The sequence below is a fragment of the Dichotomopilus funicola genome (genome assembly GCF_033296635.1).
Source record: "Dichotomopilus funicola strain CBS 141.50 unplaced genomic scaffold C8A04scaffold_14, whole genome shotgun sequence".
Classification (NCBI taxonomy): Eukaryota; Fungi; Ascomycota; class Sordariomycetes; order Sordariales; family Chaetomiaceae; genus Dichotomopilus; species Dichotomopilus funicola.
The window spans coordinates 339,269-364,878 of NW_026944035.1; the positions used below are offsets into that span (position 1 = coordinate 339,269).

A 25,610-nucleotide genomic window follows, 5' to 3' on the forward strand; every position below is an offset into this window, starting at 1 on the left:
CTAGCATCGGTTAGACGTACCCGCCGAGCTACCATATCCAGGCCACATGTTGGAGGGCTGACTGCCTTATCGACTTGTCGGTGGGCCGATTTGTCGTGCAGTGCAAGCCCGAAGGAGGGCTGTGTGTGCCTCAGCTGCTGCAATGTGCAGGGCCGCAAAATGTAACTCTTCAGGTCGCTCAGCTCCGCGGCAGGCAACCAATAAAGCTTCTCCGTCGCTACCGACCGGGTCAGGACGACGCCATTGCCCGGAGCTGTGCCGTGCTGGGCGGACCGGAAAGGTTGGTAGTCGTGGACTAATGGGCCGGGCGTTTCGGAGCGGAATCGTTCCGATAGCCGCCCCCTCAACTTTACGGCCGACAACTCGGCGGTTTTGCAAAAGCTTGAGTGGCGGGAGCAATGGGCGCATTAGGAGCGTAGAATCTGTAGCTTGTCCGTGAATGCAATGGAATAGCTTAGCACTATTGTTGCAAAGTAGAGGAAGTTCATGGATGAATAAAACAGACCCTCATCAAATACCACGGCCCCGCCGTCCCATTCATATCATGCCCCGTTCGAACACCGGCCTTGTAGCAAAGCCATGCATCGCACCTCCTCATCCTCGACTAGGCAAACCCGATCAGGTCTTAGATGCGCCATCCGGGTGAGAGGAGGGTCCCTGGGTAGACTTTTGATCCGTTCTCGTTCCGCTCTTATTTGGCGTTTGATTGTCGAATTTTGCACATGGAACTCTCAACGGACGCACGGACGCCCCATTGAACATAATTATTGTAGTTGTTAGTTCTTTGAACATGACTCGCGATGATATCTGCGTACATACCTCCTGTCTTGTTCCGCAGGGCGCGCCCCTGTAGTTTCTTTTCCTCTGGTTGTACTGGCTTCACTCATAGAACGTGGACCATTGAGCCTCACGTTCTCGGAGCACAAAACATATATCGTCCAAAACCGTGGGGGCGTCGATTGGCCGAGACAGGAAGGACCAACCCTGACCTCCAATGGATGACCGGGTGCTATCGCCTTATCGATCTGAAGTGGCCTATATATCGGGAAGGACCACAAGGGGGCTCGTCTGATCCTCGTACGAGTCCCTCGTTGTAACGTTTACTTATGACATAAAATCTATAATTCGAGGGAAGGCACGACTTACAGGCTCATCATCATCCCAGGACTCCATTCCTTTGATCCCATTGAGCTGATTATAACGTTATGCCAAACGTTTTATCAACCTCGAGTTCTCGGCAAAGGCATTCATGTCATAATCAAATATAGGCAGGTCAGAGGCGCTTTGTCGCGTACAAGCACATAAAATTGTACTCGTTGTCTTCATTCGTTTTGGTCATGATCAGATGTAAATTTAAAGACGGTTTCCCTCCACTCTCCTCAAATCTCACACCACCCATCAAACCTTTTCGCTCCCAGCACCAGTTCCCCGAGCTACCTCCACCTCTTCACCGTGCGCCAGTTCCGCACTCTTTTCACCACTCGCCGCCACCTGCGCGTCCTCTAACTCCGCCACACGGTTGCCATACCGCCCAATCTTGTACCACGGCAGGCTGAACAGACGATCCATGCTCTCTAGGCTGCGACCGGCGGTCTCGGGCATGGCAAACCACACCCACACGCCACCAAGCAAGGTGACGGCGGCGAAGAACCAAAAGGTGCCCTGGGGAGAGATACCGCCGCTGGACGTGGGCAGCAGCATGTTAGGCACGGCACGCGAGTTGCCGTACTGGTTGGCGAAGTGGAAGGTCATGGCTAGCGAGGTGCAGAAAGCACGGATACGGAGGGGGAAGAGTTCGGCGGTCATGAGGTATTGCACTGGGAACGGGAAGGTTAGTACCAGTTGCGTGTTGGCCACGTTGATTAACAAGGAAGGAGAGCATCAAAACTTACTGCTGTTCCATCCCAAAGCCCAACCGAACCCGGAGATGTAAATCATGGCGATCGCACCCTTCGACGCACCCACCTGCGAGGCTGGTAGTGCCCCGACATTCTTTTCTTTATGGGCGCTCAGCTGCGGGTTGGCTGTCAAAAACCCAGCAACATAAACCATAGCGATGGCCTGGAATGTGATGCCCAGCAGCAGCGAGCGCTTACGGCCAATAACATCGACCAAGAACAGAGCGCAGATCACGGCCGCGACCAGCTTGATAATGCCAAAAACAGCCGTCACGAGCAAGTTGGTGTTGGTGTCAGCGATGCCTAGCAGGTGGAACAGATCCGGCGCGTAGAGAGTGATAGACCCTGCCCCAGACCACTGCGACATGATCTGTGCGGTAATCGCCAGCGAAACACGGTACAGATTGCTCGGAATGAGAAATGCCTCCTTCAGCGTGCTCAACCACCCGGCATCCTTCGTAGCCTCAGTCTCCCTCTGGTGGGCGGCCGTGATAGCGCTGATCTCCGTCACGACATACTCGTGGTCCTCCGGGAGGTGGCGCAAACGAGCCATGGTCTTCAGCGCCTTTTCGTGTTGGTCCTTCATGACGAGGTAACGCGGGGATTCGGATTGGAAAAGTGTCAGGATGAGAATCAGGCCAGAGAAGATGATGTGCAGGCTGGTAGGTACGAGCCAGCGAATCGCGCTGGTGTCGCCCAGGTTGACCTGGCAGCCGTAGTTGGTGAAGTAGGCGAGCACGATGCCGAGGTAGACGAAGCCGGTGAATAGGCAAGTGCAGAGACCACGGATGGCAGCCGGCGTGATCTCGGCGATGTAAACAGGGCCGACAACGGGGGTCTGGCCGACTCCGAGGCCGGCAATGAATCGGCCGGCATAGATGGCGCTGAGGTTGCCCTTGGAGCCCATGAAAATGGCGATACCGAGGATCCAAAGTGCGCATAGCTGCCTAGTAGCCCAGATTCGTCCAATCCTATCACACACCAAGAAGGCACTGTGTTGCTTCACGTTAGCTTTCGCCTTATTTGGGTTTCTCATAGCCAATGCTGGGGATATCGAAAACATACATAAGTGCACCCCCCACTGAACCGATCTGAACCATCGCCGAGACGTTGGCCTTGATGTTCGCCTGATCAACGGTGCTGTAAGAGTCGTAGGCGATGCTTTTCTGAAAGTTCTTGCTGTTGAACGCCCCGCTAATGAGACCCTCGTCGACACCACGGGCCGCGCCCAGCAGCGAGAAGGAGAACACGGCGAACCATAGTCTCCAGTTGAAGACTTCTTTGGGGATGTCTAAGTTGTGTAACTTGAACACATTGACGGGTTTCTTGACGCCGCCCGCCATCTTGTCGGTTTTTCCGGGCGAATTGGCGGTACACGCTATGGGGGACTTGTGGGTGGTGCAACTTGAATTGTATATGGTGTTGGACTGGGAAGCGGGAGCGGTGTACTGCTCGGTGCTGCGGCGGTGGGGGAGGAGAGGGGGAGGAGGTTGGGTCACACAACACACACCGGCCAAGAACGCAACGCAAGACGCCGGATGGACAAGAACATCTGGGCAAGCAACTACGGCAGGGCTAGACTTTTTAAATCAAAACACCAAGAAACTTGGTATGGATCTCTCGCTTGCATTGTGGCCCCGCCGCGCGACAACGGTCGGGCTGGCGGGCACGTGTTGGATACTGCGATCATTGCCGTGAGGGGTGCCCGCGTGGTAGTATCGTAGCCTCTTCAACGGGATCGGCAACATCGAGGTTGGGATTAGTACACTTCACCACACTACTGGCTCCTTGACACAAGCAGCGCAGCAAGGGAACCCTTGGCCAAGTCGTGTACACGTAAAACTCGGCCGTGGTCTCACTTAACCTCCTAGCGTGAGACAGAAATCTTCGCTCAGCCTTCGGGTCGGTGTGAACCCTTGCATGGTTCGCATGGATCATGATGGATGGCGCAAGTGGCGACTGTAAGAGCCTGACTGGCAAAAACCGGGTTGCCTTGTGGCGTTTCGGCATCACAACTCCAAGCCTTGCCTTACAAAATCCCCAAATTTTGGGTAGTTAAAGCAAGCGACTCGCTCATCACAATCGTTTTGGGAAGGTGGTTCGGGAATTCCAGGCATGCCAGGACAAATGCCGTTAGCGGCCGGCAGAGAAGACGACATTCTTGCCGTTTTTTTCCACTTGAAGGAACGAATTTGCGAACCGAAGTCGGGCCGGCCCTGTAAAAGCGTGGAGTCGGGCTATCGCAAACCTGGGGAAACCCCCGCGGGGAAGAGGGGAGGCGGGGATGGGGTCGGAGATGAGGGAGGGAGGAGACGGCCGAGGGTCACGAGACGCCCGGCTGTCCAAAAGCAGCGTGCCGGCGGCACCGCGACAAACATGCAAGGTTGGGTTTTTTTGGGGGGGTCCGTTGCGGTGGACCAAATGTGGGATCGACGTTGCTCCCATCACTTTTGGAGCGCGACGCTGATGGTGAAACGGGAATTAAATCCCGAGTGATTGGTGGATACTCGGGTGAGGGATGTACGTAAATAGGTAAGACAAACTGCTCGGTTGTGCGGAAGAAGCAATGGAAAATGATTAGTGTAGGCTTGCTTGGCGAGAAAATGGTTCGAGGGAGAGGTTGGGCAGAAAGACGGTCAAAGGAAGTGTTCTTCCGCTGAGGGAAGATGAAAGTAGCTTGAGAAGGCTCAGGGAGGGCGAATGGTGAGAAGGGAGGTCGGCAAGCAGAAGTAAGTCCGATGCCCAGACAAATGGACATCCGCCGAGACGAAACCGTCAGAAGAAGCTTCGGCCAAGGTGGATGGCTAAGCTTTTAGTTGATGTTTGGCGAGGGAGCCCCTGTTGGGCTGTGGCTATGGGTTTGGACCCTAACCCTGAATGACTCACGACGCAAGGTAAGAATGTGCTGATATTCACTCCTCAGATCTCCCCCACATTCATCGTGACTGAAACCTCGTCGTAAACAACGAGTGCTACAATCTCAATCATGAGCCAACAAGAAGCCACAGCGACGGTGAGCGCAAGAAACGCGGAGGAGTTTGTTGTTTCTCTCCTCGAAGCCTCCGGGGTGTCGAATAAGAACGCCAAAATCGTTGCGCGGGGTCTTGTCCAGGCGGACCTTCGCGGAGTCGAGAGTCATGGGATCAACCGGATGCCGTCTTACCTCTCGAGAATCCGCAATGGAGTGTTGGACCCCAAGGCCGACCCGACGTTGACCCAGGTCACGCCGGTTGTTGCACAGGTGAGTAGACTTGCACCCGTCTGTTTTCTCCTTGATATTCGTTTGTATGGCATGACTCAGACAATATCAATATCGGTTACTTCCAGGTGGACGGCAACAATGGTTTTGGCTTCCCAGCCGCACACCTTGCCATGGAGACCGCAATCACCATGGCCCGGACGTTCGGCATCGGCATGGTCAGCGTCAAACAGAGCAACCACTTTGGCATGTCCGCGTGGATCGTGCGCCAGGCTGTCGATGCTGGGATGATGAGTCTCGTCTTCACCAACTCCTCGCCTGCGCTTCCCGTCTGGGGAGGCAAGTCACAACTGATGGGTGTTTCTCCCATCGCGTGCGGAGCCCCCGGCGGCGAAGGATCAATCCCCTTCATCCTGGACATGGCGCCCTCCGTCGCAGCCCGCGGGAAGATTTACAAGGCTCTGCGTCGTGGCGAAAAGATCCCACAGGACTGGGCCTTGGATGCGGGCGGGAAGCCAACTGACGACCCGGAAAAGGCCCTGAAAGGGGTCATGTTGCCGATGGGTGGCCCCAAGGGTTCCGCTTTGGCCATCATGATGGATGTATTCTCAGGTGTGTTGTCGGGTTCGGCTTTTGCTGGTGGGGTCACTGGCCCGTACGATATGTCCAAAGCTGGAGATGTGGGTCACTTCATTGTTGCCATCAAGCCAGATCTGTTTATGAGCTTGGAGGAGTTCCGCGGACGGATGGATGTGTTGTATCAGCGTGTTGTTGGGTCGGAGAAGATGGCTGGGGTGGATAGAATATACTTCCCGGGTGAATTGGAGCAAGTGCTGGAGGAAAAGAGGTTGAAGGAAGGCATTCCGTTCGTCAAGGGCGAGGTCGATGCCTTGAACGCTGAAGCGGAGAAGCTCGGGGTCCCCAAGATGCAGCAAGGGATCTGATAATTTTTAAGGCGGGGTAACTCGGAGGTGCTGAGGCGAATGAACTCGAGGTTCAAACTTATGACCTAGGATGCCCTCGTTCCATGTCCCAATACCATGATTTCTCGGCAGGAGAAATGCTCCCTTTTAGGGAAAAAAGATCTCATCCGACGAAAAACCCCACATTCGGGATGCGGAGGAGGACGGACTTAGGCCGAGACCCGGCCGCTCGGGCCTCAGAATTTCACCCCACCTTGATCCCCTGCAGCTGTCCCCATCACGGAAGGGGGGCCCACTCAATTTTGGAGAGCGGCCGAAATGAACCTTCTTATCCGGGCCACAAACTTCACCTCATGGCAGCAAGTCGAAAACCGCGGGCGGCGGGCCCCCAAGTACCCACGACTACACTCGTACTCGACAATGGCGCCGATACCATAAAGGCCGGTCTTGTTTCTGCGGGCGGCGCCACTGAATCGCCGCGCATTATCCCCAATTGCCTTGCGCGAGACCGTCACCGAAAGACGTACGTTGGGTCCGAGCTAGAGAAATGCAGAGACTTCGGCGAAATTGCCTTTCGGCGACCGGTTGAAAAGGGGTTTGTCGTGAGCTGGGAGGCACAAAAGGAGATCTGGGATCGGGAGTTCTTCGACGACAAAGCCACGCAGCGATGCGACCCGACGGAGACTAGGCTGGTGCTCGCGGAACAGCCAAACGCCCTCCCCGCGTTACAGACACATTGCGACCAGATGGTGTTTGAAGAGTTTGGTTTTGCCAGCTACTACAGGGGAATTGGTGTGTCCCCTCCGCGCGTGTTTGAACTTTTCATATTTCCATTTGCCATTCCCTTCGCTCATGCCAGTGCCCAAAACCCTCGCTAACCGCGCTCTCAACCCCAGGCCCCGCATTCAACGCATACCAGGACGTCCAGGCCATTTTCCACACACCAAGGACACCAGAGGCCCCCGTGGACGTACCCGCCGAAGTTCTTCTCGTGATCGATTCTGGGTATTCGCACACCACTGTTACCCCGGTCATCCAAGGCCGGCCCTTACATCGGGCGGTTCGTCGGCTTGATGTTGGAGGGAGGCTGATGACCAACTATCTCACTCGCCTGCTCTCCTTGCGTCATTTTGATATGCGCAACGACACCTACATTGTCAATGAGATGAAAGAAGCCGTTTCTTACGTATCGTTGGACTTCAAGAGCGACCTGGAAAAGACATGGAAGGGGACGCGCGGAGAGCGCCGTGAAGAGTATTTGAGCGGTGCCGGCATCGCCAAGGACTACGTCCTCCCCAATTCGCACAGCACCTTCCATGGTGTCGTGCGGGATTACGACCCGAGCTTGTCCGCCCGGGCCCGCAAAGCGGCGATGGCTACCGAGGACATCTTAACACTGCGCAATGAACGCTTCGTGGTCCCTGAGCTATTGTTCAACCCATCCGATATTAATCTACGTCAACCCGGGCTAGCTGACCTGGTGATGCAGTCATTGTCAGTGCTACCCATTGGCCTTTGGCCGGGGCTTTTGGCGAATATCGTCGTGGTTGGCGGCAATGTGAACATAGAGAATTTCATCCAACGGCTTCAGATGGAACTATTGGAACGGGTACCAGATGAATGCGTCGTCCGCGTGGCACGCCCTGAGGACCCGGTAGTTAGCACGTGGTTGGGGGCTGCCAACTTCGCGAAACATGAACATGTTGAGCGCTTGGCAGTGACAAAGCAGGAGTATGAGGAACATGGGGCCGCGTGGGTTGCAAGAAAGTTTGCTGCCGGCCTCGGGGTTGATCCATGAGGTGTGTCGGGGTTCCCAGAGCGGAGAACCCAAACACCCATCGTTGGCTCCGTATTCTACGCCGACTTATGGCGAGTGGGGATAAGGGATATGCTTTTTCCCTGATGCGGAGTATCATGGCCTGCAAATCGCATGATTTCCCACTCGAGGGCGTTGAGGGCTGTTTGAGAAAACGGCCAGCTTTGCCTCGGTCGTCGATCCATCAACATGAAGAGGCGCATTGATGAGGTTAGGCCACCATACAGTCTTCTGTTGCAATACTTATTGGGTAGACAGAGCTCTGGCACAAACGAAGGGACAGGTTCATGACAGCCTTCGTGTTCCTTGGTGGCTCAAAGTTCGGGGTGGTTCTTGAGTGTGATCGCATCCTAGGAATGCCAGAGAGCAACGCGCCATGACTAATGGGAGAGCTTCATTGGAGTGACGAACTTAGATAGACATAGGCATCGCGAATTGACAGCTGTTCAAACCACTATCAACTCGATCAAGCGCAAAATAACGTTACTGGTGCCTCAACAATTTGTGGAGACGGGTACTGTCACGTGCTGCTTCACGTGCTTTACGGAGAGGCCCGAGATCGAGCCTTCCACTAGTCCAGGTAAGGTTTAGCCAAAGTAGACCCAACTTTCTTTCCACGCCAAACAAGGAAAAATCAACTGTTACCGTGTTTACCAGAAATCCTTTTTCAACTCCCAACACACCGGCCGCCGCATGCAGTTTTTTGAAAAATTGGGCAGTATCTTTCGACAGGGGATTTAAATAACAATGCCGAACAACCCCCGATACACCGGCCCCCGAGGAAGCAGTCGCCCGCCGCCGCGCGACTCTCGCAACGACCGTGACTCGAGACACCGAAATGGCCCTCAACCAAGGGACCCGTTTCGCCCACAAGCGGACTTCTTTCGGCGGCCTCAGGATGCCCCGCCTCCGCCGCCGATGAGTTATCGCGGCCCTCCTGGTGTCGACAATTATCGGCCACCGCAAGGTGATTTCAACTTCCGGGTTGACAAACCAGCCGGGGTCCAAGACAGCGATAGCTATCGCCCCCAAGGCAATCGCAAGAATTACAGTGGGCGCCGCTCCTTGTCCCCAGATCGCGATTCGCGCCCTTCAAAGAGGAATCGTGGGCCACATGACCGCTCGTTCCGAAGCCACAACGGCCCTCCGCCTTTCCGAGACAATAGACATGGCCGCAACTTTCATCGACCGTGGCGGCCACCCCCCATTCCCGCTGAACGGGACCTTTTGAAGATCGACCACGAATCCGGCACTGAGGTGGCCTTTTACAACACGGCCGGCGGAGTTACATACCGCCCACTCAACGAGCTGTCTGATAGTGATGAGGCCGAGATGGACATCTCTGGTGACGAGGCCGGGTCTGACGGGGAGCCGTCCATCAAGCGCGCTCGTGTCGGCATGGAACGCTCGGAATCAGACAACAAAGCCCCGAAATGGTCAAACCCCGACCCTTACACGGCCCTCCCTCCGGAATCCTCAACGCAGGGGAAAAAGAGGGATGTTGTCCGGATGATCCGCAAGTCTCGCGTCCAAGAAACAGAGACCAGGGCCTCTCTTCCATCAGAGACCGCGGACTTCATATCATTTGATACCGAAAGTGAGCATAGTGGCGATGATCTCGACCATGGCGAGGAGCCCTTGTCCGCCACAACAGCACGGGACCTACAGCTCCCTCCAAAACCCTCCGCAGTTGGACAACTTGGGAACGCGCCCGCTACCACCTCTCCAAGCCTACAGCTGCCTGCCAAACCCTTGGTGATTGCAGATCCGGACCACAGGCCCGCCATCCTTCCTGATCCCTTATCCTCTGCTCTCGGGAGCCGAAAGCGGACACATGATGATGAGATCAAGATGCCACACGCAAAGTTTCGGAAAGTGACCAAACTTCGTTCCGGTGGTGCAATCACAAATGAGTGGCTGCCGGATCCTGAACTAGATTCAACGCCTTGGATGAAGACGGATCACTCCGCCTCCGCCAGCATGGCCGTCTGGTAAGTTTTGGTCCAGACTCGGCCGCTCAATCGCCGTCGTTAACGTAACTATTATCAGGCTGCACAAGGAGGTCGTAGACTTTTATGACTACATCAAGCCTCGTGATTTCGAGGAGCGTCTTCGGCACGAGGTGGTGCAAGAGCTGAAAGGTTTCTGCCGCCAAATATATCGGGATGCCGAAGTGTATTGCTTTGGCTCATTCCCTTCTGGTCTTTATCTGCCCACAGCCGATATGGACATGGCCTTCATGTCCGATGGATACGCCAACGGCGGCATGGCAAAGTATTGCACCAAGTCATTCCTTTTTCGGTTCAGATCGCAATTAATTGCGCGTAACATGACCTGGCAAAACGAGATCGAGGTCATCTCCGGCGCAAAGGTGCCGCTGGTCAAGTTCATCGAGCGTAAAACAGGTCTCAAGATTGATGTGTCGTTTGAGAACGATACTGGTGTCAAAGCCATCCACACATTCAAGGCGTGGAGGGCTCAATATCCTGGCATGCCAGCTTTGGTCACGCTCATCAAGCATTTTCTCCTGATGCGTGGCTTGAATGAGCCCGTCAACGGGGGGATTGGCGGGTTTTCCGTCATTTGTCTCGTGGTGAGCATGTTGCAGATGATGCCAGAGGTACAAAGCCGGAACCTTGACACGAGACATCATCTTGGGCAACTTCTCCTTCAATTTTTTGATCTTTATGGGAACAAGTTCAACTACCAAACGGTTGCCATTAGCCTAGATCCGCCGCGCTACATTCCTAAGGTTAGTCTCTGCTTCCCACCCTCATACATTCTAAAACCGGCCAGTGCTGACTCGTTATTTACGGCCTTGTAGCACCAAGTTACGGACTTTGCTTACAAGAACCACGATCGTCTTTCCATCATCGACCCGAACAACTCTGCCAACGACATTTCGGGCGGCTCCAGCAATACCGGCACCATTCTGTCACATTTCGCACGGGCTCATGAAGACCTGACGGAACGTATGGCGCAGCTAGCCCAAGACCCGCGCAATGCGAGCCAGAGCATTCTGGAAGTGATCATGGGCGGGAACTATTCCAGCTTTGAGACCCAACGCAATTACCTTGAACTGCTGTCCAAGGAGGGGTATCGGCCGCCGACACGCCCGTCCAACGATCCGTCAGACCGTGACCGTGATCGTGATCGCGGCAATCGATCATCACGGGGTCAGCCGCCTGCCACCGGGCCGTCCCATGGCCGGAACAGTGGATACCGCAGACGGAAATGAATATGAGGTCCCATCGGCACCCATCTCCATTAGCAACAACGACTTTGCCCACGGCGTTTTGACGAGGGACGAGACACAAGAGTCCCAGCTGACGCTTTTCTTTTTTCATGACCGAGTCAACGGAAGGGCGCATGCGCTACCGAACAATAATCCCATAGAAGGAATCTGGACCGGCAACTTGGAGTTAAGGCAGTGTGGATGATGCATTGCGATACCCTTTAACGCATTCGGTTATCTGTCTTCACGATTCTTTTCCCTTTTTTATTTTTCTTCGACGACGGGCCATCTTCCGTTCCTCCGCCATGCCTACGCGATCAGCTCCCTATCCTTATTGTAGGGTTACTCACCGGAGACTTTGTAGTATAGAGGGCGATGGCGACCATCCTGACGCTCTCATGTCGAAGTTTGTCGCCATCCACAACCCCGATTCCGGCTTTTCCGGGTCTCGTTTCTGGCCCCTCTTATTTGTTATTCGCACCGGAAACGAACGGCGCGTTCCATAGGCCAAGTTGGCTGATGAATCAACAAGCTTCTTCCTTTTTTTCCGTTCCTCTTTTCCTTTTCTTTCTTGCGAGCTTGCCTGATAATCCGGCACTAGCAAAAGAACGGCGGACCAAACTAACCAGCAGACGAACGATATGAATGAAGACGTGACGTTTCCTCGCTGGTTTGCCGGTGTTTACTGCCAACAAGTTTTGACAGGCCAAGGAACGCTTGTGCTCTTAGACTTACATTACATCCTGAAGATGGCGCTCGATCAGGCGGATTCTTTGGGATACGTATTCCGGCCCTTGACGCATACGCAACGAGTCTTCCACTCGTCTTCTTTCCTACCCTTTTTCTCACTGCATGCTGGGCGTCTTGTTCAGCTGCGGAGAGGATCAACGAGGGATAGCGGAAGCAGATAACCACGCCAACTAAGAACACACATGACATTGGTCTAAAGCGGTGGCGTCCGTCAAATAACAAGTAACTACTCCATCCGTGGGTTCATTGATATGTCCACGAACAAAACGCAAGGGGACTAGGAGGATCTTCTGCGCTCATGTGCTTGTCCGTTATGTAATTATGTACATATACTAAAGGAGAATTGAGCTTAGTTGACACCATCCTGTGTCTCGAAAACACGGTGCTTCTCAACCAATTCAGACTAGAGAGTCGATCCAGGAAGCTCTAGCACCGGCTCACCGCCAACAACATTACACATCACTTCCTAGAATTGTTTCGGCCGCACCGTGGCTCAGCTACTTTCAGCTTCTGTCCCAGCCCGCAACTTAAGAGAGAGCATCAAACAGTTTGTCTCACTCAAGCCTCTGGATTTGCTGTCAATCATCTATTATTAGGGAGGCCGGAGATCCACTTGTATGTACATTGGGCAAAAACAGCCGCGTGGGTTCAATATTTCTGCGCCCTTTCGCTTCTAGCATGCTGCCGTTGGCTTGTGCTGTTTCACAGCAGCGTAAGAGAGCGACAAGCTAGCAAGAGTCACGAGTTGAGGATTCGCCCGGATTGCTTGTGTGGAGTTTGGTCACGGGTGCATACAGAAAGAAAAAGGGCCGTTCTTGACCATGTGGAAAACCTTGACCCATGTGCCAGAGGTGTACCGTGCGAGGGCACAGTGACACTGACGAGTGGAAACCCACCACTCACAAATCGGCAGGCACACGGGCCCCCTGCCATTCGGCGCCTTCCTTCTCCACCTTCCCCGCACACCTTTTTCTGTGGCCTCTTCCTTCCCCGCTCTCTTTTCCCCCGAAGCCCCAATCGACGAGCCGTTGAAATCAGCTTTTCGGGGCACTTGCAGGGCAGGACCCGCCTCCGCAGCAAACTAAAAACTGGATGCCGGAACCAACAAAGCCACCGATGCCAGCGCCGTGCGCCAGACGACTGTTCAAGCAACGCCCATAAACGCCACCGATCGGGCTCCTTCCTAGAACGGTCTTGGCGGCCATTGATTTGGGTGCCAGTGTGGTAGCATTCGGCGGGATGTGGATGTGAGGTGAGGAGTGCCAAGGGAGCTAGCCAAGTTAATTCCCGAAACAAGCTTCACGAGCTCCTCGGACGTGAAGAGAAAATAGAGGGGGGAAAGAGCGACGAAGAAGAGCAAGGGAAAGAACATTTTTGGACGGACATGTCAAAACGTTGAAACTCTTGGCCACCTCATCTGGATTTCCCTCCAGCCCCGCATACCTAAGTTAACACGAACAGAACTTATGGCGCTTGCATCCATCCCCTCGTTTGCACATTCCTGCCACTGTCTCGGAGGGGGTGCGCAGAATATTGGGCTGAATGGAGATCTCTCCAACCCGCCAGCCATAGAGCAGCAAACCCTTTCTAGTTCTGCGTCGTCCCTTCCGCCCTCCCTTAACTTCAGAAGTGGCACGGTAGAAACGTGCCGAATGCTTACATTGCGGAAGACATCATATACGCACGGGAACGGCGCATCAATACCGAGTTAAACATGGAGCGGCACCAAGCGAGCCGAGTAAGCATCAACTGTCGACGACACCCCATCCCACAGAGGCCGACGTCTGTTCAAAGGCACTCACGAACTCGCTCCTTCACACTCCTTCTCCCCTTAATATATCGTATTCAACGTGAACGGCCTTGGAACCCCGCAAACAAGCGGCTTATCCACTCACCGAGTAATTCTACTAATTTTTTTTCTTGGTGAGCGAGGTTCTGGATTCCCAGTTCTGGTATTGGTTGCTACGTTGCCTCGTTGCCCTCCGAAGCAATCGGCCCGGAGTAGGTGGTGAGCTCAAGCCGCACGTGCTGTGCTTCGGTTTGTTTGGTTCCCAAGAAGCCTGATCCTAGAACCCCAAGCCGTGACAGGGAAAAGATCCCCCCTCCTTGACAGGAGCTGGACAACTGGCAGGCTGGACGCCGGCCAGGCTCACTGGCTCGACTGGCTGGCCGCCTGCTCGGCGTTTGGAGAAAGTGCCCCGTTTTCCATGCCTTCGCGGTCCTTCTCCAGTGGCTACCCTCGTCTTTGCCTCGCATGTAACCATTGAGCTGGTCTCGCTGGGGGAGTGTGACCTTCGGTCGTGCAACCCCACAATATTCAGGTTTCCCATGGTTGGAAATGATGCGCCTTTGCGCCTGCAGACCCCTGCTCATCCCCGGAATCCTTCCTTGTGAGGTCGTCCCGCCGTCCAGTCGCACATCGCATCAAGGGTGAGCGATGCCAGGCTGGATGGTTGGATGCTGGAATGGTTGGTTGGTCCCTTGCTGCAGCTTCGAACTGAAGCAACTGGCGCCTGCGCCGAAGAGGAGCAGCAGACGGGAACTTTTGGAGAAGAGAGGCAAGCGGACCAAGCAGCTTGCCGGCTCGCTCGCTTCAGAACGGAATTTATTGGGTTATATAAACTACCGTGACGACCTCGCCGCGTGTCGCGCCCTGGCCTTTGCTGTCTCTCGGGTTTTCCCTTTCACGTGTCTTGCTGCTGTTTGCTTCCCATTCCCAGCCGGACTGGTTAGCATCGTGGGTTCGAACGGGAAGACATTCGCAATACGTCTCTACCAGGGCCGTAGTGTTTGTTGGTCGCTTGGTATCACCCATCCTACAGTCATCGACCAGTCGTGAACCCCAACCTTATCCTCCCGTTGGGGAACAAGCCGTTACCATGTATCAGGCCAGCAACGTCTATTTCATTTGCGGCTTTGCCGCCATTGGTAAGTCACACATGGGAATTGCACGAGATGGACATCTCACAAACCACACACTGCGACGTTCTACAAACCCACAATCTGGGGAGAACCCTCAACCCGTCGGAAAGCAGCAAGATGAGGAGAAAAGAAGAAGTTACACCTTGAGAACAAGGAAGAGACAAGTCACTAACACCAATGGCACCCTACCCACAGGCGGCGGCCTCTTCGGCTTCGACATCAGTTCCATGTCAGGCGTGCTCGGCACCCAGGCGTACAAGCGCTACTTCAACAACCCGGTGTCGTACGCGCAGGGCGGCATCACGGCGTCCATGCCGGCCGGCAGTCTAGTCGGCTCGCTTCTGTCCTCCTTCATCGCCGACAAGTACTCGCGAAAGGTCGCCCTGCAGATCTCGTGTGTGCTCTGGATCATCGGCTCCATCCTCATGACGGCTTCACAGAACGTTGCCATGCTGTGTGTGGGCCGTGTCATCTGCGGTCTCTGTGTCGGTATTGCCTCGTCGATCGTGCCTGTGTACCAGGCCGAGATTGCGCCCAAGGAGATTCGTGGTCGTGTTGTCTCGCTGCAGCAGTGGGCCATTACCTGGGGTATTCTGATGTAAGTTCCGGAGAGAAGAAAAAGAGGAAGAAAGATAGAGAGAATGACAGGAGCACTAACACGATAATAGCCAATACTTCATCCAGTTCGGCGCTGCCGAGGGCATTGGCGGCGGTTCCAAGGACCCCAACCAGCCGACGGCCGCGTTCCGCATTCCCTGGGGTATCCAGATGGTCCCCGCCTTCATCCTCCTCGTTGGGCTTTACTTCTTCCCCTACAGCCCGCGTTGGCTGGCGTCCCAAGATCGCTGGGATGAGGCCATCCGCGTGCTCGCCAACCTGCACGGCAAGGGCGACGTTAACCACCCCAAGGTGCTAGCGCAGTACCAGGAGATCGAGGAGGCGCTCAAGTTCGAACGCGAGCAGGCCACTTCGTCCTTTAAGGAACTCATTGCGCCGCGCATGCTCAAGCGTGTTGCACTTGGTATGAGCATTCAGATGTGAGTTATTTTTACATTTCCGTCGAACAGCCATGTAGTCCTCCAGAAACTGACGAAAGTAACCTTTTAACTAGGTGGTCTCAATTGTGTGGCATGAACATCATGATGTACTACATTGTCTACATCATGGAGGGCGCCCAGATTGCGTCCCCCCTCGCAACTGCTTCGATCCAATACGTGATCAACGTCGTGCTGACTCTGCCCGCTATCATTTTCCTCGACAAATGGGGCCGTCGCCCGTCCCTGATTCTTGGCTCCTTTGGCATGATGACCTGGCTCTTCATCTCTGGTACGTCCACGCCCACCCCTTACCCTTACTCTCTCTCTAACACAAACTCCAGGTGCCCTCCAGCAATACTACGGCCAGCCAAACACCGACGAAACCCGCAACTCCGAAAACGGCGACATCACCTGGATCGTGCTCAACAACCGACCCGTCTCCTCCGCCATCGTCTCCTGCTCCTACCTCTTCGTCGCCACCTTCGCAACCACCTGGGGTCCCGTCTCCTGGACCTACCCAGCCGAGATCTTCCCCAGCAAGGTGCGCGCCAAGGCCGTGTCCCTGTCCACAGCGGCCAACTGGTTCTGGAACATGGTACTCGCGTTCGGCGTGCCGCCGCTGCTGTGGAACATCTCGTACAAGATGTACTACATCTTTGGCGCGTTCAATGCTGCCGCGTTTGTGCACATGACGCTGATGGCGCCCGAGACGAAAGGGTACACGCTCGAGGAGATGGACGATGTGTTTGACTCAGGCCGGCCGGCGTGGAAGCGGCATAAGAAGAGCAGCCGGTTGGAGGAGCTGGAGAGGGAGATTGAGGCTGGTAACGTTAAGGTATGTTTGTTCTTTTTATCCATCACCCCGCTTTCTGTTACGCCTATTGCTCGGAACATGTGCTAACCATGCTCTCTACTCTCAGGTTTCTGTTCCCCTGGGTCGCTCGACCGCGGCGACTCAGCACGAGACTGCTCCCGCGCCCGCTACCGAGTCGGAGAAGAAGGCTGAGCCGACGACCACGTCGACTTAAACAGAGACTATTGGATAACTGTTGGTTGATCCTGTGTGATTCGTTGAAGTAATATGGGAAGTGATACCTTTTCAACTCGTGAGGGTTGGAGATGAAGGTTATAGCTGGTGTGCGTACATGACTATGGAGATCCACAGCTTAGGATGAGGAACTTGCTCAAATTGAATCCGAGTATATTACTGTCCGGTCTGACCTCATGTGCCTGAAATAACTACCTCTCAGCATGTGTCTCCTGCAAGGTCATGTGCAAGATCACCACCACGGGCCTGCAACAGATGTTCCGCCTTGTATGATCACCTAAGTACCTCCGGTCTTGGCCCGGGAGCATGATCGTTATCATATCAAGGAGCACATCTTTGTATCTTGGTAAATTGTCCTCACGTAATAGATCGTAGCAACGGAAACAATATGAAGTACTATGTACATACAGAGAGGCAAGAAGCCACCCAGTCCAGCCGAGCAACGTAACAAATGCAAAATACCAGCACAAACGAACATACAACGAAAGAGAGAATAAGCCACAAAACCACGCCATCCAAATAACACCAAACCCAACCACACCTTCTCCTATTCCCCACCTCTATCATTTCGCTGCGTCCGGCAGAATCTTGCTCTTCGCACAAACCCCCTTCGCCAACATCTGAATCGAGCCGCTGGACAGCAACTCCAGCACCTGCATGTTCGCCTCAAACTCACGCGTGATGAAATTCCGAATCTCAATCGCCACCAGCGAGTCAAGCGGGTAATTCGACAACGGCCTCGTGATATCCAAATCCTCAACATCCATCATCAACACCGTCGCAATACGGTCCACCAGCCCGCGACACACGGCATCTTCAGCCTCAGCGCGGGATCCTGCCGCTTTGAGGGCCGCGTTGAACGAGATGGTCGCGGCAGAGGATGCCGAAGCGCTGTTGAGCGCGGCGGCTTCTTCTTCAGCGGCTAAACGCATCGCGCGGAATTTGGCGTCGTCGGTCCAGAAGGGTCGCATCGTGGCTGTGATTCGCATGCCTGTGATGGTGTGGCCGTTGCAGGCCGTTGATAGCGTACCGTCGATGGCGGCACTCAGGAGCGCGAGTACCTCGCTCTCGCAAATACTGTCGCTGCCGAGGTTACGAGCCACTTCAGCGGCCTTCTCCTTGTCGTCGGCCAGGTAGCCTGAGTCAGAGACGGCGGTTAGGTCGAGAGACGAAGCCGGCAGACCTTGTGCTCGGCGGTGCTGGACGAGCGCGTTGAGGAAGCAATTGGCTGCGCTGTAGGCGGCTTGCCCTCTGTTCCCGACAGCGCCGGCGGCCGATGAGATCGCGACAAAGAAATCCAGGGAACAGGCCTCGAGGGCGTGGTGGAAGTTCCACCCGCCTTGGACTTTGCCCTCAATGACTTGGTTGTAGTCCTCCCAAGTCATCTTCTCGAACAGCACGTCCTGTTTACTCTCTGTTAGGCATTGCGGATGGGAAAATGCAAAGGACGGGAGCATTATCTCGAAAGCACATACCCTAAGTACCATCGTCCCATGTACTACACCGCGAACAGGCGGCAAACCAACCAATCCAACGTTGATCAGGTCGTTCACATCTGCTTTATTGACAACATTGCAAGGGCGAACGATAATATTGGCCCCGACAGCCCCGAGCTCTTCGACAAGGTCCTTCACCCGACCGGTCACAGAGCCGCTCCTGGACACGAGGACAACGGTCCGCGCACCCTTCGCTACCATCCAGCGGGCCATACTGCGACCCAGGCCACCCGTACCGCCAACAAGAATGTAGGTGGCATCGGGACGTAGAAGGTGCTTGACCTTTTTGGATCTCTCCGCCTAAAGTCTCGGTGTCAGCAGTCTTCTCCTTCTCATAAAGAGAACGAAACGTTGAAGAAACATACCTTAATGATATCCGTCGCGCCCGGCACAACGACGAGCTTGCCCATCGTGGTACCGGCCAGCTGTGCCTTGAACGCGGATTCGACCTCCGAGATCGAGAACCGCGTGATGGGTGTCACCGGCCTCACCTTGCCGTACTTCAAGATCTGCGCAACGTCCGCCAACAGACGCCTCACAACCCTCGGCCGTTCCGCGATCAAAGTCAACATATCAACAGCCATAAAACTGACATTGCTGTCGACCGCATCAAGCTCCAGCCGGGCCTTAGCCCCACCACTACCGTTCTCGCGTTTGCCAATCTCCATGAAACGGCCAAACTTGCTCAAAGACTTCCACGATTCCCGCAGCCCGTCGCCTGTCAGAGAGTTCAACACCACGTCCACGCCCTCACCCCGCGTCGCCCGACGAACGGCCTCACCAAACCCGCCGTTGTGGCTGTAAAAGATGTGGTCCTCCTGCAAGCCGTACTCGCTCTGCAACAGTTCCTTCTTCTCGGCGCTTCCAACAGTAACATAGATATCGGCCCCAACCATCTGTGAGACACAAATAGCGGCTTGGCCCACGGCGCCGGCGGCCGAATGGATGAGCACCGAGTCGCCCTCGTTCAGACGGCCGAGTTCGACGAGGCCGTAGTAGGCAGTGGAATACGCAAGGGGGAGACTGGCGCCGGCTTCGAAGGTGACGTCCCTAGGAATCTTGAACGTGAAGGATGCTTTGGTTCGCGTCCGGGCGGAGAAGGCTCCTTGTGTGAGGGCTGCCACGCGGTCGCCAGTCCTGAGGCTGCTGACCTTGGCACCAACGGCTGTGATGATTCCACTAGCCTCGATACCGCAACTCCCGAGAGGCGCCAACCCCGTAGCAACCATGCCGTCCGTGAAGTTCAGGCCAATGGCCTTGACCTCGATTTCGACCTCGTCATCTTCGAGTAGCTGTTCGGTTGCGGAGTCGTCCACAAAGTAAGCCGTCCCCAAATCCCCTGGAGTTGCCATTTCCATCTTCAGGGTTCGGCCGGCTTCGCCAAACGGAGTTGCGTGTAGAGCCGATGGGTTGGTCTGCTTGTAAATATACTCATTCATCTCCGTGTCATGGACAATTCGGGGGGTGTAAAATGCCCCAGCCCTTTCCGTAAACTCTAGCTCTCCCGAGGGCGCCGAGCTGCCGAAAACGAGGCCGAAGATCCGGATGACAGCATCGACGGTATCGAACTCATGGAAACCGGACTCGGCGTCCAGGTCAAGCGTGGCGAATTTCATCATCGTCTCTGATCGGATGCTCCGACTCAGACCGGTCACCATATTGGTATCTGGGTTGGCAGAGTTACCATATGCTCCCCTCACGACCCACAGAACCCCCTCGGCAGAGGTCAAGAGCTTTTGGAGACTCTGAAATTGGGCAGGTGTGAGAGTGGCTAGGTATGGCTGGTGCAGCTCGTTCAAGAAAACGCAGATCTTTCCGGTGGCGTCCACGGTGTCGAGTGTGCCTATCTCGGGGCGCTTTCCTGTGATTTGCTCGAGGGAATGGGCCAGACACATCGCCACGAGGCCCTGGAAGCTGGAGTTCTCGTGAATGATAATTGCGCTGGCATCTAGTGTGAATTTCTGGTCGTTGGTGTTAGGCTGGGGAACCGGATCCCACTCCAACTTGTAGCAGAGATCTCGTGGGCCATCTTGTGCTGTCTCGGACTCCCCATCCAGAATTGGAGCTATGGTAAGACCTTCCAGAGAGATGAGTGTCTCGGTACTGTCCTTGCCAGCCACGGCAGTCACGTTGACCTTCGTTGGCTTGGGGGAGCCTGCAGCGATCTCCCCCTCGCAGACCGCTCGGACTATGCTCCCAGGTTCTTTGCTAAACTTTCTAACTCCGAGAGAGACAGTGATGCGATCCACTGAAGATGGTAGGTAGATGGTACTGATATCGCGGGAACCCGCCCCCACGACGGGCCAGTACATACTGATAAGTGACTCCAGGAACGCCGGCTGTACAAGCGCATCGGTCAAATGGCCATTCGGCATGTCCTTTGCCACATCTGGCACCGCGACTTCACCCATTGCGCAGTTCCCCGACGCACGGCAGCCGGCCACGCCCCTAAACAGAGGCCCATATGATACACCCAACCCCTCCAGTGTGTCATACATGCTGTTCGGGTTAACAGATGCGCCTTTGGTGTCCTCCAAGCTGAAGATAGCAGATGCCAGACGATCTTTCGCCTCGCAAGCTTGCCTAGCGCTGTCCACGGGGTTCTCGTCCAGTTCCAGCGCGGCAATGATGCCAGTGCAATGCTCGGCCCACCCTTGTTCGGCGGACCACGAGCAAATTCGGAACTCGTCCCATTTTGCACCAAAAGAGGCTTCCTGGCTCGGTCGAAGAGCGATGGTCATTTCCGTGTTTTTGTCTGGGATGACGAGAGGCTTGGTTACAGAGACCTCCCTGAGCTCAAATTGGCTGAACGGGCTATCCCGCTGGGTCGCTCTCTGGAATGCAGCCTCGAGCGCCATGGCTATGAACCCGGCCATGGGGAAGATTGTGAGCGATTGGATCTTGTGGTGGTCGAGCCAGGGAAGATCGTCGAGCCTCACGATGTTGCGCCAAGTAGGCTCAAGATCGTTGGAGTAGTTCGCTAGTGTCCCAATGATATCGCTTCGGCCTCCTGGTGCGTGTTTGTGCATCTTTGTCATGCGGGATTCCTGCCAGTACTTGGAGGAGTAGTTCCATGGGTACCGTGGCAGATCGGTGAGGAGCACTGGAGGCTTTGTTGGCGTGGGAAAGTTGATGGCTGCGAAGTCCAGACTCGCGCCTTTGGAAAAGAGATTGGCCGCAAGCTCGAGCGCAGTCTCGACTGCGTCGCGTTTGCGGATAAGAGCCGAGGCATATGGAATCTTGGGAGCGCTTCCGCCGACCGCCTTCAACACCTGCTTGATGGGCCCCTGAAGCCCGGAGTGCGGCCCAAGTTCCACGAGCATATTGACACCATGCTTGTGGTCACCGGTCGGCTCCAGCATGCTTTGCAGAGCCTCGTTAAACCGCACTGCGCAGGTCAAGTTCTCGACCCAATAGTTCGGCTGCAGCTCGGTGCCATCAACCAGATGCCCAACCAGGGATGAATGGAACCGGATGTCGGTAGGAACCGGGGATGGTAAGTGGGAAAGGGATGCCCGATACTCCTTAGCCACCAGGTTCATGTGGTGGGAGTGGTAGGCCACATCGACCACAAGACGGCGGTTGAAGACCTGCTTCTCCTCACAAATCTTCTCAAGTTCGGCGATGGCTGGCTCGTCTCCGGAGATTGTTAGGCTCGTGGGGCTGTTGTAGCAAGCGATGCGGGCTTCCCGCTCCTTGAGCCCCTCGAGCAAGGGCAAGAACTCATCTTTGCTGCCACCAACGGCCATCATGCGGCCGCGGAGCTCGGGGTGCCTTTCCTTCAGAATAGGGACGAGCCGCCCACGGTGGTACGCGATGGCCATGGCCGAGTCAAAATCAATGATCTCGGCCGCGTACGCTGCCGCAATTTCACCACTCGAGTGACCAGCAACCGCAGTAGGTCGAATACCCCATGACCGTAACAAGTCAATGAGAGCGAGCTGGATCGCGCTGCACGACGGCTGGCTGATGTGAGCTTGGCTGACCTGGCTTTCCTTTGCGTCGCGGCCTAACTCCTCTGTAAGAAAAGGGTCAGCAAACAACTTTCGATGCGCGAACTATACTCCTCAAAATGACTTACCCGTCAACGACCAGTCTGCGCCGTTGTTGATTAAGCAGCGCTCAGCCCGCTGGATGCTGCTGCTGAAGACCGGGTATTGTTCGTATAGCTCTCGCCCCATGGCGTGCCACTGTGCACCTTGCCCGGTGAGAATGAACCCAATCCTTAGCGGCTCAACTTCTTTGCCAGAAATGAACTTGTCGCTGTTGATAGCTTCAATGAGCTCAAAGGAATTGAGCGCCGGGACCGCCGCTCTCCATTGCAGGAGGGACCGGCGTTGTCCCAGGGTGTAAGCCAAGTTGCATGTGAGATCCTTCTGGAAAATCTCCGGTCGCTGCTCAAGATAGATGACCAGGTTCTTCATTACCTGAGCGAGCGCGTTCTTGTCGTTGGCCGTGACGACGTAGAGCTTTCTCCCATGTGCCGGGTCTTCGGGAGTGTCGGTACCCGCGTTGGGAGACACCCTAGGTTTGCGAAAGGGCGCAGCCTCAAGAACCACATGGCCGTTCGTCCCACCAAATCCAAAGTTGTTCACGCTGATGTACTTCTTCCCCCGTGGCCATGGCTTCTGGTGGACTGGAACCTTCAGGTTCCATTCTTTCCAGGGGATCTTCGGATTTGGGTGCTTGAAATCGTAATTGGGTAGGATAAACCCGCGCTCCAACATCAGTGTGGCCTTGATAATGCCCGCAAGCCCTATTTCGTGTCAGCATACGAAGGGAGATCCTGGTGTTCGGATCCATCATACCTGAAGCGCCCTCAAGATGGCCGATATTGGACTTGACGGATCCAATCCATAACGGATCACGTATTGTCCTCTTCAACCCTAGAACGTTGCGGATAGCAGTAGCTTCTATCGGATCTCCGACTCTTGTGCCCGTTCCATGCGCTTCGACGAAGCCGCATGCGTTGGGGTCCAGCCCCGCGTTCGCATAAACTTGTCTCATGAGCACCTCTGCGCACAATGTTAACCATGCTGATTAAACATTCATTTTGTGAGCAGGAGCCGAGCAGTAACTCACCTTGAGCCGACCCATTAGGCATCGTAATGCCGGGTGTTTTCCCATCTTGGTTCAACCCCGTGCCCGCGATAACTGCTCGGATGGTGTCGTTATCTCTGATAGCTTGATCAAGCGGCTTCAAGACGAGCATCCCACAACCTTCGCCGCGCCCAAACCCGGTTCCCCTATCATCAAACGCAAAAGAACGCCCCGTGTCTGAAAGCAGTCTATCAGTCGCGTTAGTGTCATCTTAAAAGTCAACATTTAGCACGTCTCATACCTGCAGGTGGAAAACGAGATCCAAAACTCGGGTAGCATATTCAAATGACACGCTCCTACGAGGGCGCAACTGGTTTCCTTAGCCCGAAGGCTCTGACAAGCCAAATGTACGGCGACCATGCTGGAGGAGCACGCTGTATCGGATGTGAAACTCGGCCCTCGCAAATCGAAGAAATGTGAGATACGATTGGATTGCATAGCAAATGCACACCCTAAGAATATCAGTAAGTCTGGCTCTGAATGGGAGGCGTCGATTTGAGGGAAACTGACCAGTTGCTTGGTGCATGGGGATTGTGTCCGGGTCCCGGAACAAGTGAGATTCATACTCCGGGAAAGACCCTCCAACGAATACTCCCACATCCTTCCCGACGATGTCATGTTTGGGGATACCGGCATTCTCAAGAGCCTCAAATGTGCACTCCAAAAGTAGCCGTTGTTGGGGGTCCATGGATATGGCTTCCTTCTCGGTGAGACCGAAGAAAGGGGCGTCGAATGCCGCCAGGTCAACGTTGAGAAAGTTTCCCCCTACTGGGTTCAAAGCGCCCCCTTTCCCTGGATTTGGATGATGAAAGCGAGAGTTGTCGAACCGTTCCTTTGGAATCTTAGTCCATCCTGACCGCGCGCGCGTGCATAGCTCCCAAAATTCGGCGGGAGTTGCGACATTTCCAGGCATGCGACAGGCCATCCCAACGATAGCAATATGCATTGGTTTAGAAGAAGAGGGTTGATCTACAGGGGCGCCGTTGGCATGGCTTCCGCCAAAGCCATTGGCTTCCCCGTTCGAATCGCCATTAGACTGGCTGCTCGAGTGTCCGTAGAAGTGACCGTTGGTATGATCGTTCAAATGGCCGTTGCCATTGCCATTGGTGTGACCATTGGCGTGTCCGTTGGCGTGACCGGTGGTGTCTCCGTTGGTGTGGCCGTTGGTGTGGCCATTGGGGTATCCGTTGACATGGAAGTAACCGCTGACACTCTCTCCGGATGGGCTCGCCGTGGAGCTGTTGTCAGGTGTGATGGCGATTGGAGACATGGCTGAAGGGGTTGCAAAAAGCAGAAACGTATGTGAAATGATGCCGTTCAAGGCTTATTCAGCCGCGGCGGTGCTTTAAGGCCGAGTAAGTATGGAAGGCATATGATTCTTAGCTGTGGTTATCGTAATGTTGGTAAGACCAAAGCGTTGATTTCACCTCGGTACACACATGTAGGGACAGAAGGCGGCCATATTTGTACGTATGCGAAGAAACATCGTGCTCCATTCCACAGTCCGGTTCCTCGTCCCAACACAGTGGCCAAACTACCCGGTCAAGCGAGGCGACTCCAGGTATCTTGATCACCTCCTCGCTTCGGAGTTCCGGATTAGAGGCTTGCGCAAGCCCATCCTCCGAATGGGTTGCTTTGATAGTCTCCATCCACCCGGTGGCATACGACGGTGGCGCTGGTCCTCGATGGGGTTGTAAGGTCCGATACGTCAACGAAGTCAATAAGGTGTTGGCAATTTCATCCACCAGAAACGAATCCGTCGGTTAGCCCTCTCGGCTTGTGTCCGCGTCTCCGAATGCCCCGGCTTTCTTCCAAATCAATATCACTAAACCCATGCTGGGGAAGAATCAGGGTTCCCGGTTTGAGAGGATAAAGTTGAGCAGATCTTTCTTGGGGATGTGAGCAGGGCCCTTGCCCCACTACACGACGGCATGATTTGCAAAGAGCGGCGGTTTCCGCAGCAGGAGCAGGAGCCCGGATGAATGTTAGCTACGTAATACCAGCCCACAGTAGGCAGACGGCAGGGTCAAGAGGATAGGCAATCTACCCAAAAGATCATGTAGACAACTCATCGCTTAATGGCCTCAAGGGCCAATATCTTGGGATAGGCCGGCAAGAATCTCGGGACGACGGGACCAACAACGTAAAGATCGACCGAGGGCATTCGGGATGAGGCAGGACAGCGG

General features: G+C 54.9%; 5 protein-coding genes across 5 annotated transcripts; 3 read left to right on the plus strand and 2 right to left on the minus strand.

The window, feature by feature from the left end:
- Window positions 1–1,398: 1,398 nt before the first annotated feature.
- C8A04DRAFT_35678 (general substrate transporter) lies at window positions 1,399–3,241 on the minus strand (the record flags this gene model as incomplete). The annotated part of the gene is made up of 3 exons (XM_062783255.1): window positions 1,399–1,817; window positions 1,893–2,890; window positions 2,964–3,241. 3 exons carry the CDS (start codon window positions 3,239–3,241, stop codon window positions 1,399–1,401), a joined length of 1,695 nt encoding a protein of 564 aa, XP_062639019.1.
- A 1,643-nt stretch (window positions 3,242–4,884) lies between these two features.
- C8A04DRAFT_10540 (Malate/L-lactate dehydrogenase) lies at window positions 4,885–6,041 on the plus strand (the record flags this gene model as incomplete). Its single annotated transcript, XM_062776620.1, has 2 exons — window positions 4,885–5,139; window positions 5,226–6,041. The coding sequence occupies 2 exons, from the start codon at window positions 4,885–4,887 to the stop codon at window positions 6,039–6,041; spliced, it is 1,071 nt and encodes a 356-aa protein (XP_062639020.1).
- Window positions 6,042–6,373: 332 nt separating this feature from the next.
- On the plus strand, window positions 6,374–11,074 carry C8A04DRAFT_35680 (uncharacterized protein; the record flags this gene model as incomplete). The annotated part of the gene is made up of 6 exons (XM_062783256.1): window positions 6,374–6,812; window positions 6,917–7,647; window positions 9,163–9,525; window positions 9,574–9,827; window positions 9,886–10,588; window positions 10,661–11,074. The coding sequence occupies 6 exons, from the start codon at window positions 6,374–6,376 to the stop codon at window positions 11,072–11,074; spliced, it is 2,904 nt and encodes a 967-aa protein (XP_062639021.1).
- Window positions 11,075–14,700: 3,626 nt separating this feature from the next.
- Window positions 14,701–16,808, plus strand: C8A04DRAFT_35682 (MFS sugar transporter-like protein; the record flags this gene model as incomplete). Its single annotated transcript, XM_062783257.1, has 6 exons — window positions 14,701–14,749; window positions 14,939–15,341; window positions 15,412–15,780; window positions 15,855–16,069; window positions 16,122–16,615; window positions 16,701–16,808. The coding sequence occupies 6 exons, from the start codon at window positions 14,701–14,703 to the stop codon at window positions 16,806–16,808; spliced, it is 1,638 nt and encodes a 545-aa protein (XP_062639022.1).
- A 583-nt stretch (window positions 16,809–17,391) lies between these two features.
- C8A04DRAFT_10509 (uncharacterized protein) lies at window positions 17,392–24,694 on the minus strand (the record flags this gene model as incomplete). The annotated part of the gene is made up of 8 exons (XM_062776606.1): window positions 17,392–18,231; window positions 18,304–18,624; window positions 18,690–22,342; window positions 22,406–23,080; window positions 23,193–23,339; window positions 23,407–23,612; window positions 23,666–23,785; window positions 23,931–24,694. The coding sequence occupies 8 exons, from the start codon at window positions 24,692–24,694 to the stop codon at window positions 17,392–17,394; spliced, it is 6,726 nt and encodes a 2,241-aa protein (XP_062639023.1).
- Window positions 24,695–25,610: the final 916 nt, after the last annotated feature.